This window comes from Castanea sativa, chromosome 4 (genome assembly GCF_040712315.1).
Source record: "Castanea sativa cultivar Marrone di Chiusa Pesio chromosome 4, ASM4071231v1".
Classification (NCBI taxonomy): Eukaryota; Viridiplantae; Streptophyta; class Magnoliopsida; order Fagales; family Fagaceae; genus Castanea; species Castanea sativa.
Genome location: NC_134016.1, coordinates 48,550,246 through 48,570,153, shown reverse-complemented (window position 1 = coordinate 48,570,153; position 19,908 = coordinate 48,550,246). Strand labels below are relative to the sequence as shown.

The following is a 19,908-nucleotide window of genomic DNA, read 5'->3' as shown; positions in this document are numbered from 1 at the left end:
TTTAGTACAAGAAACAAAAAAAAAAAAAAAGATACAAAATAATGGATACAACGAAAACGTTCAAAGATGCATACTGTTAACATTGACATCCAATTGTCTACAAAAAGCTTTGGAAGCAGGGTAGCCCTCATAAATAATGGGCCAAGAAGAATGCAAACAAAGCCCACACACCATAATAAACACCAAAAAAGAGAGATCCTCTAAGCACGAGGACTAGCATATACCCCCACAAGAAAGTTCCCTCGCTTTTTCGTTTTCTGTTTTTTTCTGAGTTCTGACTATTTCAAACAAGACTAAAACCAAAATCCTGAAATTATTGCCAGGACCACGATTACTAGCATCAACAATGGCGGCGAGACCAAGTCAGTCCCGCCACGGCTCATCAATTCATCATTCTATTTCTATCTTCCAAAGCCTCCTTTCTCTTTCAGCTTCTCTCTTTGACTCAAACCCCAAAAAAGATCTCTACGACCACCATGACTGACATCAACACTGCTCAGCACATCGTTCAGAGTTTGAACACACTAGTGAGGGCCGATGAAAACAACGAGGAGAATTTATTCGATCCAAAGGCTGTGGATGAGCTCAGAGAAATCGAGACTAGAATGGTTCGCCAAGTGTATAGAGAAAGAAGTTTCTCACTAGTAGCAGGGTCATTTTTCCATCAGCCAAGTCGGAAGCTAGCTGTGGCAGTTGGGATTGGAATGAAACAAATCCGGACTCCCCTCTTAACATTTCATCACTCTTCCCATCCAACAAGTCTGACACTGACAGTAGTCCAGAATTCTCTCGTTCTAATTCTGATTCCATAATGTCAATCTTCTTACCAGCCACATCTCCAATAGACAGTCCTGAAAACTATGAAATAATTGTTCCAAGTCGTTCCATACCCTCATATTCCATAATGTCAATCTTCCCACCCGCCATGTCTGAAATAGGCAGCCCCGATAATTATGAAATAATATTTCGAAATCCTTCCATACCCTCATATTATCCCTTCTTCCCACCAGACATGTCAGACACTGACAGTTATGGATCATCAACTCCTAATCATCAGCTTTCCATACCATCATTATATTTGCCACCCAATGATTCAGAGACTGATAATAGTAGTTCACTAGTTAATGGAATTTCTTTGGATGAGCGCGTCGTGATCTTAGAGATTAAGAAGTTGAGCGTCAGAGAGGTGCAGAAAATCAAGTGGAATTTACTGGATAAGAAGATGGAGAAATGGATTCAAGCTGTGAAGATTTTGGTTAGGTTGATTCTCAGCGGCGAGAAGAGTCTGTCTGATCAGATTTTCAGTGGCGCTGATGAAACCAAAGAGATTCGCTTCAATGAAACCGTGAAAGGTTGTGTGATGCAGCTATTGGATTTTGGTAAAGCTGTCGCGAGTGGGAGAAGATTGCCTGAGAACCTCTTTAGGATACTCGAAATGTATGATGTGATGGCCAAGGCATTGGCACAAATGGAGGGGTTGATTACTGATGATGTCGTGATCAGTGAGGCCAGAGAGGTGCTCACGGAGCTTGGTGAGGCAGCCAGCTGGAAATTTCTGGAGCTTGAGAACGCAATGCAGAATGAATCCTCTGTGAAAGGTATGCAAAGTGGTGGGATTCACCCACTAACACAGTACGTGATGAATTATGTGCAATTGATGCTGGATTATAGTGATACTATGAACTTGTTGGAAATTGGTGAAGATGATGATAGTGATGATCACTTGAAATTGACTCCGGTGGCTAGGCGGGTGTTGGTGCTAATAACATCTTTACTGTCTAATCTTGAGGAGAAATCGAAGCTCTATAAGGATCGTGCATTGCAGTATATCTTTCTAATGAATAATGTTTTGTATATAGTAGAGGAGGTGAAGGGTTCGGATGATCTTATGAGTCTATTTGGTGATGATTGGTTTTGTGAGCGTTTTGGGCAGACAAGGCAATACGCTACAAGTTATCTTAGGGCTTCATGGACCAAGGTGTTGCATTGTTTGAAGGATGAAGGAATTGGTGGGAGCTCGAATAATGCCTCGAGGGTGGCTTTGAAGGAGAGATTTATGAATTTCAACGCATGTTTTGTGGAAATCTATAGGGTTCAAACTGCTTGGAAGGTCCCCGATGCTCAACTCCGAGAAGAGCTTAGGATATCTATATCGGAAAGGGTAATCCTGGCTTACCGATCATTTATGGGAAGGTTTCGGAATCAAGTAGAGAGTGGAAGGCATGCTGGGAAATACATAAAGTACACAGCAGAAGATTTAGAGGGTTATTTGTTGGATTTGTTCGAGGGGTCACCGCGAGTACTGCAGAAAAAGTACATGGGATAAAGGAGGACTCTTGCTCTAATGATGAAGGACTAGTTGGAAAGGAGTGTGCCTGTTAAATGTAGCTTGATTGTATGATGTCCATTTTTGTTGTTGTTAATGTTATAAACATGGGTTTATAATATGTGCTATAGATTTTAGTTTTTGTAGGTAAATCACCATTTTCTACGAAGTAACTGTGTCCATATGTACTTAGTTGGACACCCTATGGGCTACTTGATTTTATACTAGCTAGTAGCTGTTCTCGCATGCTTATATTTTTATATCAATTTTGTTCTTGCAATTCTATTGCTGAGTGTATCTGCTAGTGTTTTCTTCAAAAGGTGCATGTTTTCATCCACGGCCAACTAAAGCATCAAGGAACTTTTTAGAGATCATGCTCAAGAATAATCTTAGGGTTAATTTCTCCCTATCCCCCTAAATGATAGGTTCACATTTAATCCCCACAAAATACTCCATGCTGTTAACAATTTCCATCAATTTTAAAATTTTAACAAGAAATTCTGAAATCAAGCAATGTCCAAATAGTGAATTTCTCCCATCATGAGCTTGTGAATTTTCTGTTTAATTTTGAATTGGCAAAAATTGTTAATGGCATATCATAATTAATCAGGAGGTTGATTTCTTTATAATAGTGTAGTGAGGGCTTGAAGTTGGCCCCATAGTACTGGGGGGCAGAGCACAATTAACCAAAATATTAAATACATAAATATATCAACCAAGTATTGAATGTTTGGTTTATTATTGGGATTATCCTACTGATGATGACCATGAAAGCATTGAGGAATAATCTTTTTAGTATATATAGAAAATGAGCATGGAAATTGAGATTAAAATGTACAAATGCTGATGAAGAACACTCGCATGAAGCTCATGGATACAGCAAAATATACAAAAAAGTTATCTCAATCACATTGGAGGAAAAAAGCCTACATACACAAAAAAAAAAAAAAAAAAAAAAAAAATTGAAAATATTTTTCACATCAATTGAGTACCTATCACTTACAATTTGCCACATTAGTATATGTCAAATTTTTTGTGTCTTCAGACTTTCTTAGAAAATTAATTACAAATGCCTATGTTACAATCACCATAATCAACCCATCTCCAAGAAACCAAAGGACAAGGGCAGAGATCATTACATGTAAAAGAAAAATAAAAGTACCAAAAAAGGTCAATCAATGTTATTTTTGATATTAAACACTGTTGTTTTGGGGCAGTAATAGAACACCATAAAAGAAATCGCCAATATATATCCGGTTGATCTTCTTGGAATCAAGCAGCTGAATCAATTCTTCATTGCGTGGTCTCTTTTGCACGTAATCTTGTCATTCGCTGATGGAGAGTTCTCTTGGATCTTCTTGGGTATGTGACCAAAAACAGAGTGATTCCATCTTGACAACTCCGCAGCACATAGCTTTAGACCTTGTGAGAGGCCTTCAGGTGTGTTTGTGTCAAGGCAAGAGTCCCAGACTCTTTCAATGAGCTCCTTACATTCCACTTTCTGTGTCCACATTGCCTCGAAATGGAATCTCGACACTTTCTCGGAGGTTGGGCAGAGAGAACATTTGAGATTAAAAGGGCACAATGGTCTGAGGTGGAGTCTATGAGATGGTGAACTGTGGTATTTTTGAAATGGTTACTCCAATCAGCCGTGGCAAGGCCTCTGTCCAGTCTCATGTAAATTCTGTCATTGCCTTCCGAGAGTTCTCATGATGCTCCTCTAGCTAACTTCTAATAGCTGTTAGGAAGTTCTTTGTTGTGATAGATATGTTATGCATGACAAATACAAGTCACCGGAGTCATCTTGATTGAACACTTTGATGCTAACTGATTCATAAAATCACATAAAATTTTTTTTTTGATGAAATTGCATACTTCCCTAGCCTAATTCTTTTATCAATAACATCATATGAATGTTGATTTAGAAATGGACTTCTAATGAGGTAGGACTTATTATGCACGCAATAGACAAGAAGTCAGTTCATTAGCCACTCATGTGCGCGAAATAAAAGAACTAAACCATGCCATCTATATCTGGAAGGTCGTGGATGTTGAAGGTTCCACAATGACTATGAACATAATCAAGTTTTATTGTTTATAAGCTCGTTCAAAACTTTGGCAATCAATTCCCACAAACACAACGCCATGTATTTATCAATCAAAATAGCATCCTCAGACATCAACATCCACCATGGTGCACAAGTAAGAGTTTTGTGTTGTGCTTACTATGTGAACAACATCATCTGGAGTAGCGTCATAACTGGACACAAAATCAAGGGTGTACTAATTTTGAATTTTGTGATGGGCCAGTACTATTTGAACAATATCAGCTGGACTAAAAATTATGATGTACTTTTAAGTACAAGAAACAAAAAAGTACAAAATAATGGATTCAACGAAAACAATTCAATAAGAAAGCATCTCTAGTAGGCTCTTTAAACCCATCTTTAGAGAGCAAGCCCCAAAAAAATATCAGCTCTAACAGCCTCTTTAAAATTCAACTTTTGCAAATTATTATTAGAATTGTTACAGTAGCTCTCTTCACTATGAGAGCACTATTCACTCTCCAAACGAATTTCTCATCTTTAAAAAAACTCCACAATTGAATAAAATAAACAATTTTATTCTCTTTCCTCTCATCCACTTTGTCTACTCTATGCTTCTCATCCTAACTCCTTTCTTTCTCTCTCTCAAATATATCTAAACGGAGATGCACAATCAAAACACAACACAATTTTATTATCAAAAAACTAATTAAAAAGCAGAGAAGTCGATTTGACCCAATTCGGGCCGCATGCAGAGTGTTTCAACAAGTCAAGTCAAACCAAAAGAACACGCCTCCACATCTCTGAAGACCTTCTCGATTTACCGTTGGAACTCGGAACTCGGACAACTCGACGTAATTGGAAAGCAAAACAAGCCCAATTGTCTACAGAGAGAATTGGAGGCAGCCTCACAATTAATGGTCCAAGAATGCAAATCAAACCCACAAATTATAGACCACTGAAATTATTTTTTATCTCATTTATATGTCTGACTAAAGCAATACCCAACCCAATCCTTTCCAAAAGAAAGTTCGTGCGCGTTACTCCCTCGTTTCCTCACCATTTCCCTTTTGTTGAAAATCACCACACCAACCAGCCAGTTCATTTCGCACCCTTTTCTGCAAAAGACCAATTATTCAATATTGCACCATTACTCTCTACTTCCTTTCTCCTCCAGTTTCTCTCTTTGAATCTTCCAATTTCTCTCCTTGACTCAAACCCAAAATCATGGCTACGACCACGACAACTAGCACCAGCACTGGCGGCATTTCATCACTATTTCCAGCCACCAAGTCTGAGACTGATAGTGGTTCACTATGCTCTCGTCCCAATTCCAATTCCAATTCCATAGTGGCAATCTTCCCACCACACAGGTCAATAGGCGATTACGAAAATGATGAAATAATTATAGCTCAAAATCCTTCCATTTCATCATACTTCCCAGCTTACTTTTCGGACACTAGTGCCAGTTCGGTATCTAATGAAACACGTTTGGATGAGTTGCTTGTGATTATAGGGATCGAGAAGTTGAGCATCTCAGAGATTCAGAAACTCGAGTGGAACTTGCTGGATAAGAAGGCGGAGAAATGGGTTCAAACTATGAAGATCATCCTTAGCGGCCACTGTGATCAGATATTCTGTGGTACGACTACCGATGAAACCAAAGAGATTTGCTTCAACGAAACTGTGAAGGGTTGCGTGATGCAGTTGTTGAATTTTGGCAAAGCTGTTGCGATCGGGAGAAGATCCCCAGAGAAGCTCTTTAGGATGCTCGACATGTATGATGTGATGGCCAAGGCGTTGGCGCGATTGGAGGTGTTGATTACGGATGATGTCGTGATCAATGAGGCAAGAGATGTGCTCTCCGAGCTTGGTGAGGCGGCCTGTGGGACGTTAGCTGAGTTTGAGAACGCGGTACAGAGTGAGACCTCGTCAAAGCCTATGCAGAGTGGTGAGATTCACCATCTGACACGGTACGTGATGAATTATGTGAATTTGATCGTGGATAATGTGTATTATAGTGGAACTCTGAACTTCTTGTTGGAAATTCGTGAAGATGATGACCAATTAGAGCCTTTACGAAATGATGATAGTGATAGCTCGAAATTGACTCCAGTAGCTGGGCGGTTGTTGGTGTTAATAACCTCTTTACATTCCAATCTTGAGGAGAAATCGAAGCTCTATGAGGATGGTGCACTGCAGTATATTTTTCTGATGAATAATATTCTGTACGTAGTGCAGAAGGTGGAAGGTTCGGATCTTGGTGGGCTGGTAGGTGATAATTGGGTTCGGAAGCGGCATGGGCAGATAAGGCAATACGCTATAAGTTATCTTAGGGCTTCATGGACCAAGGTGTTGCATTGTTTGAAGGTAGAAGGGATTGGTGGGAGCTCGAGAAATGCCTCGAGGGTGGCTTTGAAAGAGAGATTTAAGAATTTCAACGCATGTTTTGAAAAAATCTATACGGTTCAAACTGCTTGGAAGGTCCCAGATGCTCAACTCCGGGAAGAGCTTAGGATATCTATATCAGAGAAGGTGATCCCAGCTTACCGCTCATTTATGGGAAGATTTGGGAATCAAGTAGAGAGTGGAAGGCACGCTGGGAAATACATAAAGTACACAGCAGATGATTTAGAGAATTATTTGTTGGATTTGTGGGAGGGATCACCGCGAGTACTGCACCACATGAGGAGAAGAAGTACACAGGATAAAGGTGGACTCTTGTATCAGGTAAGAGCCTGGCTCTCATGAAGAACTAGATGGAGAAGAGCGTGCCTGTTAAATGTAGCTTGATTGTATGATGCTTATTTTTGTTGTTGTTTTTAATGTTATAGAAATGGGTTTTTATGAATGTTAATTGTCGTCCATGCTATATAATGTAATAATTTATTATACATGTACATGTGCTATAGATTTTAGTTTTTGTATGTGAATTCCCATTGCTCTGAAGTAACTGTGTCTATACTTTATTGGGCGTCCTATGGGCTACTTGACTGTATTCTTGCTGTTTGGGCATGTTTGTATTTTTATATCAATTTTGTGTGCTAGTTAAAGAAAACCAGTCATTATTGTGTAAAATGGGATTTCACAAAAATATAATTCTGTGGAATGTAGATTACCTCTTGTTCTTCTTCTTCTTCATCTTCAGTGTAATTGAATGGGACATCTGGCATATGATTGGAGCCAGGTGATAATAATCAAAATGCACAATAATTTCTTATTGTTTCCAAAAATATGAGATATTTGAACATTGATACTAATTAACAATTTATTGAATATGATATTAAATGAGTGCTGAACCAAGAAGGATAGAATAAGGGCGTAAATGCACTCTTGGTCTCTATATTTTGGGGTCATTTTTATTTTGGTCCTTACATTTTCATTTCTCCACTTTTAGCCCCTAAATCAATTAACGCGTTCCATTTTGGTCCTTACCGTTACTCACTTAACAGAAATTGCTGATGTGGCAAACGGTGTCCACTGTTGGCACATTAAATGCTGACGTGGTCAATAAAATAATATTAAAAATGTCACGTTAGCTTATAAATTTTTTAAAAAAATTATGGCATAAATGCACTTTTAGTCCCTACATTTTGACGTTTTTCCATTTTAGTCCCTTCATTTTATTTTTACCACTTTTAGTCCCTAAACCAATTAACGCGTGTTATTTTCGTCATTTCTGTCAGTCAATCGACGGAAATTGCTGAAGTGGCTGCCGGAGGAATTAAAAAATTATAAAAAATGCCACATCACCATGACATATCAGCATCAATTTTTTTTTTTATATATAAATAATTTCTCAATTTTAACTAAAACAAATTAAAAACACAAACTGAAAATTAAAAACACAGGAACACAAACCCAGAAAATCAGACCAATAACACGAATTCAAAATTAAACCCATTAACAAAATATCACTTCTTTCTCTCTCTTCTCTCAAGCAAGCTCTCTCATCTTCTCAATTCAAGCCACTGCCACCGCCACCACCTCTGACGGTCGGAACTCCAGATCATGAGCTGAACATGGATGATGCCACAGACGGTCGAAAACCCAGATCTTTTATCTTCTTGGTTCAAGCTCTAGATGTATGGTTCATCCTCTCTCTAAGTCAACATCTTTGTCTCTCTTTAAACCCATGGCCGATCTGTAGCGATTGGAGAATTTTTTGATGGGTTTTTATAGTTCGGGCATGGGCAATCGAATCCTACATATCTAATGGAGGTGAGATCATCAATAGGGGATTCAGTGAAATGGTACGTTTTGAGGAAGAAGCCGCCAGGATCCAATTTGCTCACGCCGTCGATAGAGAGTTTCAGGATCTTTCTTTGTGATTACTTCGGTTGATCATTTGATTTGTTTGGTTACTCGGAAAACCAAAAACAAAATCAAAAAATTGAAATATATGGGTTTGTTGAGGATCCAAGTTTTCTTTGGGGTTTGTTGAGGATTTGTGGTTTGATGATTTTGGATGGAATTTATGGGTTTTGGTTTGATGATTGAGTTTTCTCTAGGGTTTGTTGAGGATTTGTGGTCTGGAATTTATGGATTTTGGTTTGATGATTGGGTTTTGTTTTGTTGTTGATGTTGGATGATTTAGATTTTTTGTTGTTAATTTGGTTGGGTTTTGATTTACTGGTTTTGGAGATATGTTTGGGATGAAATTCTATGTATTTAGTTGAATTTGTGTTATGAGAAATTCTCATAACACCTTAGTTTATAAAACCTAGTAGGTCATTTCTTTTAATTTTGAATTCGTGTTTTTGGTTTGATTTTCTGGTTTGTGTTTTTGTGTTTTTAAATTGAGTTTGTTATTTTATTTTATTTTATTTAGTTAAAATTGAGAATTATTTATGAAAAAAAAAGATGCTAATGTGTCATGATGATGTGGCATTTTTTATAATTTTTTAATTCCTCCGGCAGCCACCTCAGCAATTTTCGTCGGTTAATTGACGGAAATAACGAAAATAACACGCATTAATTGATTTAGAGACTAAAAGTGGTAAAAATAAAATGTAGGGACTAAAATGGAAAAACGTCAAAATGTAGGGACTAAAAGTACGTTTACGCCAAAAATTATTTATTTATTTTAACTAAATAAAAAAATTAAAAACAGATTGTTTAAAAAAGAAATTAAATTTATTAAATTAAAAACAAAATTCTTTACATTTTGATCTTCCCAGTCATCATGATTCATGAGTTCTTCCTCAAAATCAAGAACATACGAACATGAAACACCTAAAATCAAAAGGCACAAAAATCCAACACACCCACAAAAAACCAAATTCCCTATCACCAATCCAAACCAAAACTGATCCACTACAAAACCCACCACCACAGCGCCACCGCAAAGAGGAAGAGATAAGAGAAATTGCAAACCCACCACCACGGCACTGGATTTGAGTAGAGGAGATTGAAATGTCGTCGGATGTCGCCGGATCTGAGCAGAGAAGAGTGACCGAAACACACTGAAATGAAATACCTCGAGGAATCTAGAACAGTCTCCACCGAAGACTCCTGAGGCTGACCGGGCAGTACAAAGCACGCGGCGAATAGATCGCCGGAACCTGGGTCCTCGAGTCAGATCTCGCATTGGGCTTTGCACGACACGACCCGGAGTCGACCCGACCAGATCTTATCGGATTGGAGCCACTCCCCGCACTTGTACCCGCCCAAGGTGGAACAAGGTGGGATTTTGTAGACGGAGACTTCGCAGGCTACGAGGAGTGTGTGTTCCAACACTTCTTCATCGTCCACCTCTACTTCTATGTCACCTTCCTGGAACAACATCGTTTTTTTTTGTTGTGGAAATGGGAATGGAATGTGGGTTCGAATTGGGGTTGGTTTGGGATCTAGAGAGATATGAAGTGTGAGTTAAGAAGGTTTTTGTATTCTGTAGATCTGTGCCTTTTGATTTTGGGTGTTTCATGTTGGCATGTTCTTGATTTTGACGAAGAACTCATGAATCATGATGACTGGGAAGATCAAAATGTAAAGAATTTCGTTTTTAATTTAATTTCTTTTTTAAACCATCTGTTTTTAATTTTTTTATTTAGTTAAAATAAATAAATAATTTTTTTTTAAAATTTATAAGCTGATGTGACATTTTTAATATTATTTTATTAGCTACGTCAGCATTTAATGTGCCAACAGCGGATGCCGTTTGTCACATTAGCAATTTCTGTTAAGTGAGTAATGGTAATGACCAAAATAGAATGCGTTAATTGTTTTAGGAATTAAAAGTGGTGAAATGAAAATGTAGAGACTAAAATAAAAAAGACCTCAAAATATAGGGACTAAAAGTACATTTACGCCTAGAATAAGAGTCGGGTGATTTGTGAATTGTGTGGAGTAGCATTGACAAGATGTGAGGGAGTAGATTAGGAGGGTTTTGTCACGTGCAACAAAAGTTAATGATTGCATCTATATGGAAGTTATCTGACACAAGTTAAGGGCTCTCCCTGAATGGAAGGAAGGCCATTAGGTTAAGTTTGTGGGTAAAAATGAGGCTCACCTATTTAAGGTAAAAATGTTGTACACTACGATACATAGGTTATTTTTTTCAACAGTAACAAAAATCATGTTTAGTTTTACTTTCTGCTTCCTAACTTGCACACTGTACTGGTAATGACAAATGTATTCATCTTCTAGTGTAATAGATTTCCAACAGAAACAGATGCAATGCACTGTCCATCCATCTAAAATTTTCAAAGTTGCTGCTCAACACCAGATGCTCATGTTAAAAAATTTTACTAGTTATTGTGTTGAGATTATGAGCTTTAAGCGCCTCAGATGCAGAATCAGTCTTGGAGTTTGTGGAAGAATCATTTATCTTAAATTTTTGTACCTCTTAAGGCATACTTGTTAAGCTTATTTAAGGCTCATAAGTACTAGTAAGAGGAGCATGAAGCCCTTTTGCATGTTGAGAAGATTTCTCAAAGGGTGTTGATGAATAAGGAAGCTCATAGGACTAACTACATTATTTTAAGTGGGTGCGGATAGCTTGGTAGACACTAGAAGAAACATCTGAAATGATGGTGTGCGGTGTGCCACTATGATTACGTTAATAGGAGATGATTTTTTAGTGATATGGTATTAGAAATTTTAATCTTGTCAGGATCGGACTTCATCAGCAACATGGATTTTTTGAAAGGGTTTATGTTTGGGGCTGCATGTGTCGGTCCCAAATGTGGATGGCATTCTCGTCAGAGTGGTGATCAAAGGCGTTAAGTCTTACGTCTGCAGAGAGATATAATTGTGTCCAAACTTGTATTTATAGGCAATTATGCATCCCTTGGGAATGGGTTATCTGTTAGTGAACAAATATGTCTTATCCTAGAATTAAAACCTTACTCAAAAGCTACATCTGTTTACCGAAACAATACCACACCTATGAAGCAACTCCATCTACCTAGTGGGTGTCATTACATGCATGAGGATGCACCGTATTATGTTTTGATCACCCATCATGTCCGTACATCGACATGTACCATTGGGTTGCCTTTGAATTTGTTGATCGAGATCAAACTGGCTTTTGAAGTTGCTTTCTGTGGCATTTGGATGACACTGGTGATTATGAAAAGGTGGTATTAATTGGTTGCTTCTATCTTGAAGAAGTGATTCTATGTTCTGTTCCAGAATATTTGAGATGATTCATGATAGATTTGATGTCGGGCAGTATTTTCAGAAAACTCAACAAAATAAGTATTAGGAGATAACTTCATTCTAATGGAATCCACTTGTTAAATATTCTCATCTGTCGATAAGAGAAATCTTTAGAAGTAACAAACCTACATAGTTTCATAAACTAGTTTGTAGATGAGAAATTTTGTCAAAGGGGGAAAATGAAGGCAGTCAATACAAGTTACATGGAGAACACAGCATTTGGTGAGGAGAACAAGTAATCAATATTTCCCACCTCAACTTGGTTGCTTCTATCTTGAAGAAGTGTTTCTATGTTCTGTTCCAGAATATTTGAGATGATTCATGATAGATTTGATGTCCGGCAGTATATTCAGAAAACTCAACAAAATAAGTATTAGGAGATAACTTCATTCTAATGGAATCCACTTGTTAAATATTCTCATCTGTCGATAAGAGAAATCTTTAGAAGTAACAAACCTACATAGTTTCATAAACTAGTTTGTAGATGAGAAATTTTGTCAAAGGGGGAAAATGAAGGCAGTCAATACTAGTTGCATGGAGAACACAGCAGTTAGTGAGGAGAACAAGTAATCAATATTTCCCACCTCAACTTGATCTAGTTTCCTATTTTTTTCGACCTATAATTGCAGAAGAAGAAAAATAACTAAATGTGCAGACCTGCCCTCTTTGTAGTGTGAGTAGTGAGGTGTAATATTTTTGAGTTTGTGTGTGTGGGGTGTGTGGGTGTGGGTGTGGGTGTTTCACCTCTACTTACATAAGGAAAAAAAAAATCTAAAGATGCAGAACTGCTCCTGCTTAATGGTGCAAGTAGTGAGCTCTGTGTGTGTGTGTTTTCTCCAATCTCCTCTAGCTCAAAAAGAATCTTGTCTTGTAAGATCATTGTGAAGAGTGTGGTTGTTTGTTTATGACCCATCAATTGTGCGTGTGTGTAATGGGAATGCCTTGAGTCACTGTGAGATATTCAGCTGTGCTAACAAAGTGGTTTGGGTTCTGAATGAATCGTACTTGCTCTGCTACTTAAATTATGAAACCTCTTAGGTGTAACAGTAGAAGCTGCTCCAAACACATTTTAGCAGTGGATTGTATATATCAACCTTTTGATCTGACCTACTAGCTATGACCTTTTTGCTAGTTTGTGCGGGAAATTTTCAAAAAATATGTGGGATTTTTGTCGTTTACTAGTTATTCATGGATTCTTATTGTTATGTTTTAGTATGCAGTATCAGTTGAAGGATGTTACTGTAGGACTCAGCCACATTTCCACCTTTGGTTGCGGTTTAAATGCCTATTATGTTTCAGTTATTTAGAGGTAGCTTTGCGAATGTAGTTCCACAACTTGCAAGTAATGCCTTTGTTTTTTGGGTAGATCTTAATTTGGTAATCACCTAGTGGGAGATGGAAGAGTTTTTTCCTTTAACCACTTCCCACCTGACATTGTTCCCGGGTGATTGGAGCAAATAATCCCACATGCTTTTAGACAAAAGTTTCACAAAAAGTGTCATATCTGGTCCTGAAACTCATGGATCTTATCTGAGGGATTGGACTTCAATGCCACTAATTGTAACTTCGGTATCTTATCTATTCATTCAGCATCAGTCAATACAAGTTACATGGAAAGCAGAGCATTTGGTGAGGTGAACAAGTGATCAATATTTCCCACCTCAACTTGATCTAGTTTCCTATTCTTTTCCACCTCTAATTACAAAAGAAATAAAAACTACTAAATTTGAAGACCTGCTCCTACTCTGTAGCATGAGAAGTGAGGTGTAATATTCTTCTTGAGTTTGTGTGCGCGTTTCACCTCTACTTACATAAGAACTGCTCCTGCTTGGTGGTGCAAGTAGTGAGCTATGTGTGTGTTTTTTCTCCAATCTCGTCTAGCTCAAAAAGAATCTCATCTAGTAAGATCATTGTGAAGCTCATGGATCTTATTTGAGGGATTGGACTTAAATGACAGTAATTGTAACTAATTTCGGCATCTAATGATCTTATTTATACATTTTTCTTTACTAGCCATTAGCTATATGGTAGCCTCCTTATTGCATTTCGTATTCCATCTATCAATTCTACTCGACACAAAACTTATGATGTGCTTTTAGTACAAGAAACAAAAAAAGTTACAAAATAATAGATACAACGAAAACAATACAAAGATGCATATTATATTTGAAAAGTTACATGACTTACTTTTACCACCCAAAAAAAAAAAAAGGGTTAAATGACTTGCATCATGTGCAAATGCATCCATACTAGCAGAGCTTCCCTTACAAATAATGGGCCAAAAATTTAAATGAAGCCCATACCATAAAAAACACCAAGAATGACCACAGAAATTTCTATCCCAATTTTTGACTAAAACTGTGCCCAACCCAATCCCATTAAAAAATATATATAATAATAATAATAAAGAAATCCTTTTAATACACACTACATAAGAAAGTTGCTGGGCGTTACTTCCTTATTTCCTCGAAGGTCACACTTCCTTTCTAATAAGCTTCGTCAAAACCCAAATCACCAATTTTCTCTCTATTCGGAGTTCTGACCATTTCCAAATAAGACTAACATCAACAGTGGTGGCGTCGGTCCTCCCCACGGCTCATTCCTCTTTCTATTACTTTCTTCCAAACCTTCCTTTCTCTTTCAATTTCTCTCTTTGACTCAAACCCCAAAATCATGTCTATGACCACCGTGACTGGCATCAACACTGCTCAGCACATCGTGCAGAGTTTGAACTCATCAGTGAGGGCCGATGAAGACAACGAGGAGAATTTGATCGATCCAAAGGCTGTGGATGAGCTCAGAGAAATCGAGACTAGAATGGTTCGCCAAGTGTATAGAGAAAGAAGTTTCTCACTAGTAGCAGGGTCATTTTTTCCATCAGCCAAGTCGGAAGCTGGCAGTGGCAGTTGGGATTGGAACGAAACAAATCCAGACTCCCCTCTTAACATTTCATCACTCTTCCCATCCAACAAGTCCAAGACTGACAGTAGTCCAGTTTTCTCTCGTTCTAATTCTGATTCCATAATGTCAATCTTCTTACCAGCCACATCTCCAATAGACAGTCCTGAAAACTATGAAATAATTGTTCGAAGTCGTTCCATACCCGCATATTCCATAATGTCAATCTTCCCACCCGCCATGTCTGAAATAGGCAGCCCCGATAATTATAAAATAATATTTCGAAATCCTTCCATACCCTCATATTATCACTTCTTCCCACCAGATATGTCAGACACTGACAGTTATGGATCATCAACTCCTAATCATCAGCTTTCCATACCATCATTATATTTGCCACCCAATGATTCAGAGACTGATAATAATAGTTCACTAGTTAATGGAATTTCTTTGGATGAGCGCGTCGTGATCTTAGAGATTAAGAAGTTGAGCGTCAGACAGGTGCAGAAAATCAAGTGGAATTTACTGGATAAGAAGATGGAGAAATGGATTCAAGCTGTGAAGATTTTGGTTAGGTTGATTCTCAGCGGCGAGAAGAGTCTGTCTGATCAGATTTTCAGTGGCGCTGATGAAACCAAAGAGATTCGCTTCAATGAAACCGTGAAAGGTTGTGTGATGCAGCTATTGGATTTTGGTAAAGCTGTCGCGAGTGGGAGAAGATTGCCTGAGAACCTCTTTAGGATACTCGAAATGTATGATGTGATGGCCAAGGCATTGGCACAAATGGAGGGGTTGATTACTGATGATGTCGTGATCAGTGAGGCCAGAGAGGTGCTCACGGAGCTTGGTGAGGCAGCCAGCTGGAAATTTCCGGAGCTTGAGAACGCAATGCAGAATGAATCCTCTGTGAAAGGTATGCAAAGTGGTGGGATTCACCCACTAACACAGTACGTGATGAATTATGTGCAATTGATTCTGGATTATAGTGATACTATGAACTTGTTGGAACTTGGTGAAGATGATGATGATAGTGATGATCACTTGAAATTGAAGCCGGTGGCTAGGTGGGTGTTGGTGCTAATAACATCTTTACTGTCTAATCTTGAGGAGAAATCGAAGCTCTATAAGGATCGTGCATTGCAGTATATCTTTCTAATGAATAATGTTTTGTATATAGTAGAGGAGGTGAAGGGTTCGGATGATCTTATGAGTCTATTTGGTGATGATTGGTTTTGTGAGCGTTTTGGGCAGACAAGGCAATACGTGATGAATTATCTAAGGGCTTCATGGACCAAGGTGTTGTATTGTTTGAAGAATGAAGGAATTGGTGGGAACTCGAGTAATGCCTCGAGGGTGGCTTTAAAGGAGAGATTTAAGAATTTCAATTTGTGTTTTGAGGAAACCTACAGGGTTCAAACTGCATGGAAGGTACCTGATGATCAACTCCGAGAAGAGCTTAGGATATCTATATCGGAAAAGGTAATCCCGGCTTACCGATCATTTATGGGAAGGTTTCGGAATCTAGTAGAGAGTGGAAGGCATGCTGGGAAATACATGAAGTACACAGCAGAAGATTTAGAGGGTTATTTGTTGGATTTGTTTGAGGGATCACCGCGAGTACTGCAGAAAAAGTACATAGGATAAAGGAGGACTCTTGCTCTAATGATGAAGGACTAGTTGGAAAGGAGTGTGCCTGTTAAATGTAGCTTGATTGTATGATGTCCATTTTTGTTGTTGTTAATGTTATAAACATGGGTTTATAATATGTGCTATAGATTTTAGTTTTTGTAGGTAAATCACCATTTTCTACGAAGTAACTGTGTCCATATGTACTTAGTTGGACACCCTATGGGCTACTTGATTGTATACTAGCTAGAAGCTATTCTAGCACGTTTATATTTTTATATCAATTTTGTTCTTGCAATTCTATTGCTGAGTGTATCTGCTAGTGTTTTCTTCCAAAGGTGCATGTTTTCATCCACAACCAACTGAAGCATCATGGAACTTTTTAGAGATGGTCCTCAAGGATAATCTTAGAGTTAATTTCTCTCTGTCCCCCTAAATGATAGGTTCAAATGTAATCCCCACAAAATACTCCATGCTGTTAACAAAAAATTCTGTAATCGGGCAATGTCCAAATAGTGAATTTCTCCCATCATGAGCTTGTGAATTTTCTGTTTAATATTGAATTGGCAAAAATTGTTAATGGCATATCATAATCAATCAGGAGGTTGATTTCTTTATAATAGCGTAGTGGGGCCTTGAAATTGGCCCAATAGTTTTGGGGGGCAGAGCACAATTAACCAAAAATATTAAATACATAAATATATCAACTAAGTATTAAATGCTTGGTTAATTATTGGGATTAGCCTATTGATGACAACCTTGAAAGCATTGAGGAATAATCTTTTTAGTATATATAGAAAATGAGCATGGAATATTAAGATTAAAATGTACAAATGCTGATGAAGAACACTCTGCATGAAGCTCGTGGATACAGCAAAAAAAAAAAAAAAAGTTATCTCAGTCACATTGGAGGAAAAAAGTCTACATGCACACAAAAAAAAAAATAAAAAAAACTTGACAATATTTTTCACATCAATTGAATACCTACCACTTACAACCTATCATATTAATATATGTCAAATTTTTTGTGTCTCCAGACTTTCTTAGAAAATTAATTACAAATGCCTATGTTGCAATCACCATAATCAACCCATCTCCAAGAAACCAAAGGACAAGGGCAGAGATCATTACATGTAAAAGAAAAATAAAAGTACCAAAAAAGGTCAATCAATGCTATTTTTGATATTAAACCCTGTTGTTTTGGGACAGTAATAGAACACCATTAAAGAAATCGCCAATATATATCCGGTTGATCTTCTTGGAATCAAGCAGCTGAATCAATTCTTTATTGTGTGGTCTCTTTTGCACGTAATCTTGTCATTCGCTAATGGAGAGTTCTCTTGGATCTTCTTGGGGATGTGACCAAAAACAGAGTGATTCCATCTTGACAACTCCGCAGCACATAGCTTTAGACCTTGTGAGAGGCCTTCAGGTGTGTTTGTGTCAAGGCAAGAGTCCCAGACTCTTTCAATGAGCTCCTTACATTCCACTTTCCGTGTCCACATTGCCTCGAAATGGAATCGACGCTTTCTCGGAGGTTGGGCAGAGAGAACATTTGAGATTAAAAGGGCACAATGGTCTGAGGTGGAGTCTATGAGATGGTGAACTGTGGTGTTTTTGAAATGGTTACTCCAATCAGCCGTGGCAAGGCCTCTGTCCAGTCTCATGTAAATTCTGTCATTGCCTTCCGAGAGTTCTCATGATGCTTCTCTAGCTAACTTCTAATAGCTGTTAGGAAGTTCTTTGTTGTGATAGATATGTTATACATGACAAATACAAGTCACCGGAGTCATCTTGATTGAACACTTTGATGCTAACTGATTCATAAAATAAAATAAAAACAAATTTGATGAAATTGCATACTTCCCTAGCCTAATTCTTTTATCAATAACATCATATGAATGTTGATTTAGAAATGGACTTCTAATGAGGTAGGACTTATTATGCACGTAATAGACAAGAAGTCAGCTCATTAGCCACTCATGTGCGCGAAACAAAAGAACTAAACCATGCCATCTATATATGGAAGGTCGTGGATGTTGAAGGTTCCACAATGACTATGAACATAATCAAGTTTTATTGTTTATAAGCTCGTTCAAAACTTTGGCAATCAATTCCCACAAACACAACGCCATGTATTTATCAATCAAAATAGCATCCTCAGACATCAACATCCACCATGGTGCACAAGTATGAGTTTTTGTGTTGTGCTTACTATTTGAACAACATCATCTGGAGTAGCGTCATAACTGGACACAAAATCAAGGGTGTACTAATTTTGAATTTTGTGATGGGCCAGTACTATTTGAACAATATCAGCTGGACTAGAAATTATGATGTACTTTTAAGTACAAGAAACAAAAAAAGTACAAAATAATGGATTCAACGAAAACAATTCAATAAGAAAGCATCTCTAGTAGGCTCTTAAACCCATCTTTAGAGAGCAAGCCCAAAACAAAAATCAGCTCTAAGATCAATTGCAGCAGTGGAGTTAAATAGTTATATAGCTATTTTAGCTCCACTCAAATACAAAAAATTTTCTTGTAGCTGAGAGCTATAAAAAAAATATTTTTTATTCATCTTTCCAATTAAATTGTGGTTGAATATTTTTTGGGTAGTGGGATATATTATTTTATTGTGATGTTTATATTATTTTATTGTGTTGAAAGCTAAAATAGATCCACTGCTGCAGCATGTTTTGTAAAATAAGTAGGTAAAATAGATAAAGTAACTTTTTGTGCAGCTAAATTGCTAAAATTTTAGCTCCACTGCTGTGGATACCCTAACAGCCTTTTTAAAATTCAACTTTTGCAAATTATTATTAGAAATGCGACAGTAGCTCTCTTGACTATGAGAGTACTATTCACTCTCCAAACGATTTCCTCATCTTTAAAAAAAACTCCACAATTGAATAAAATAAACAATTTTTTCTCTTTCCTCTCATCCTTTTGTCTACTCTATGCTTCTCATCCTAACTCCTTTCTTTCTCTCTCTCAAATATATCTAAACGGAGATGCACAATCAAAACACAACACAATTTTATTATCAAAAAACTAATTAAAAAGCGGAGAAGTCGATTTGACCCAATTCGGGCCGCATGCAGAGTGTTTCAACAAGTCAAGTCAAACCAAAAGAACACGCCTCCACAACTCTGAAGACATTCTCGATTTACCGTTGGAACTCGGAACTCGGACAACTCGACGTAATTGGAAAGCAAAACAAGCCCAATTGTCTACAAAGAGAATTGGAGGCAGCCTCACAATTAATGGTCCAAGAATGCAAATCAAACCCACAAATTATAGACCACTGAAATTTTTTTTTTATCTCATTTATATGTCTGACTAAAGCAGT

The 19,908-nt window shown here is 37.6% G+C and overlaps 3 protein-coding genes across 3 annotated transcripts; all 3 read left to right on the top strand.

The window, feature by feature from the left end:
- Positions 1-640: 640 nt before the first annotated feature.
- On the top strand, positions 641-2,522 carry LOC142631181 (exocyst complex component EXO70A1-like). The gene has a single exon (XM_075805281.1). The coding sequence runs from the start codon at positions 812-814 to the stop codon at positions 2,324-2,326; it is 1,515 nt and encodes a 504-aa protein (XP_075661396.1). The 5' UTR covers positions 641-811; the 3' UTR covers positions 2,327-2,522.
- Positions 2,523-5,598: 3,076 nt separating this feature from the next.
- Positions 5,599-7,406, top strand: LOC142633061 (exocyst complex component EXO70A1-like). The gene has a single exon (XM_075807338.1). It carries the CDS (start codon positions 5,599-5,601, stop codon positions 7,120-7,122), a length of 1,524 nt encoding a protein of 507 aa, XP_075663453.1. The 3' UTR covers positions 7,123-7,406.
- A 7,187-nt stretch (positions 7,407-14,593) lies between these two features.
- On the top strand, positions 14,594-16,858 carry LOC142632103 (exocyst complex component EXO70A1-like). Its single transcript, XM_075806522.1, has one exon. The coding sequence runs from the start codon at positions 14,707-14,709 to the stop codon at positions 16,573-16,575; it is 1,869 nt and encodes a 622-aa protein (XP_075662637.1). The 5' UTR covers positions 14,594-14,706; the 3' UTR covers positions 16,576-16,858.
- The last annotated feature ends 3,050 nt before the right edge of the window (positions 16,859-19,908 follow it).

Excerpts from the sequence above, each read along its gene's own strand:
- LOC142631181 (XM_075805281.1), top strand. The coding sequence starts at position 812 with ATGTCAATCTTCTTACCAGCCACATCTCCAATAGACAGTCCTGAAAAC.
- LOC142633061 (XM_075807338.1), top strand. The coding sequence starts at position 5,599 with ATGGCTACGACCACGACAACTAGCACCAGCACTGGCGGCATTTCATCA.
- LOC142632103 (XM_075806522.1), top strand. The coding sequence starts at position 14,707 with ATGTCTATGACCACCGTGACTGGCATCAACACTGCTCAGCACATCGTG.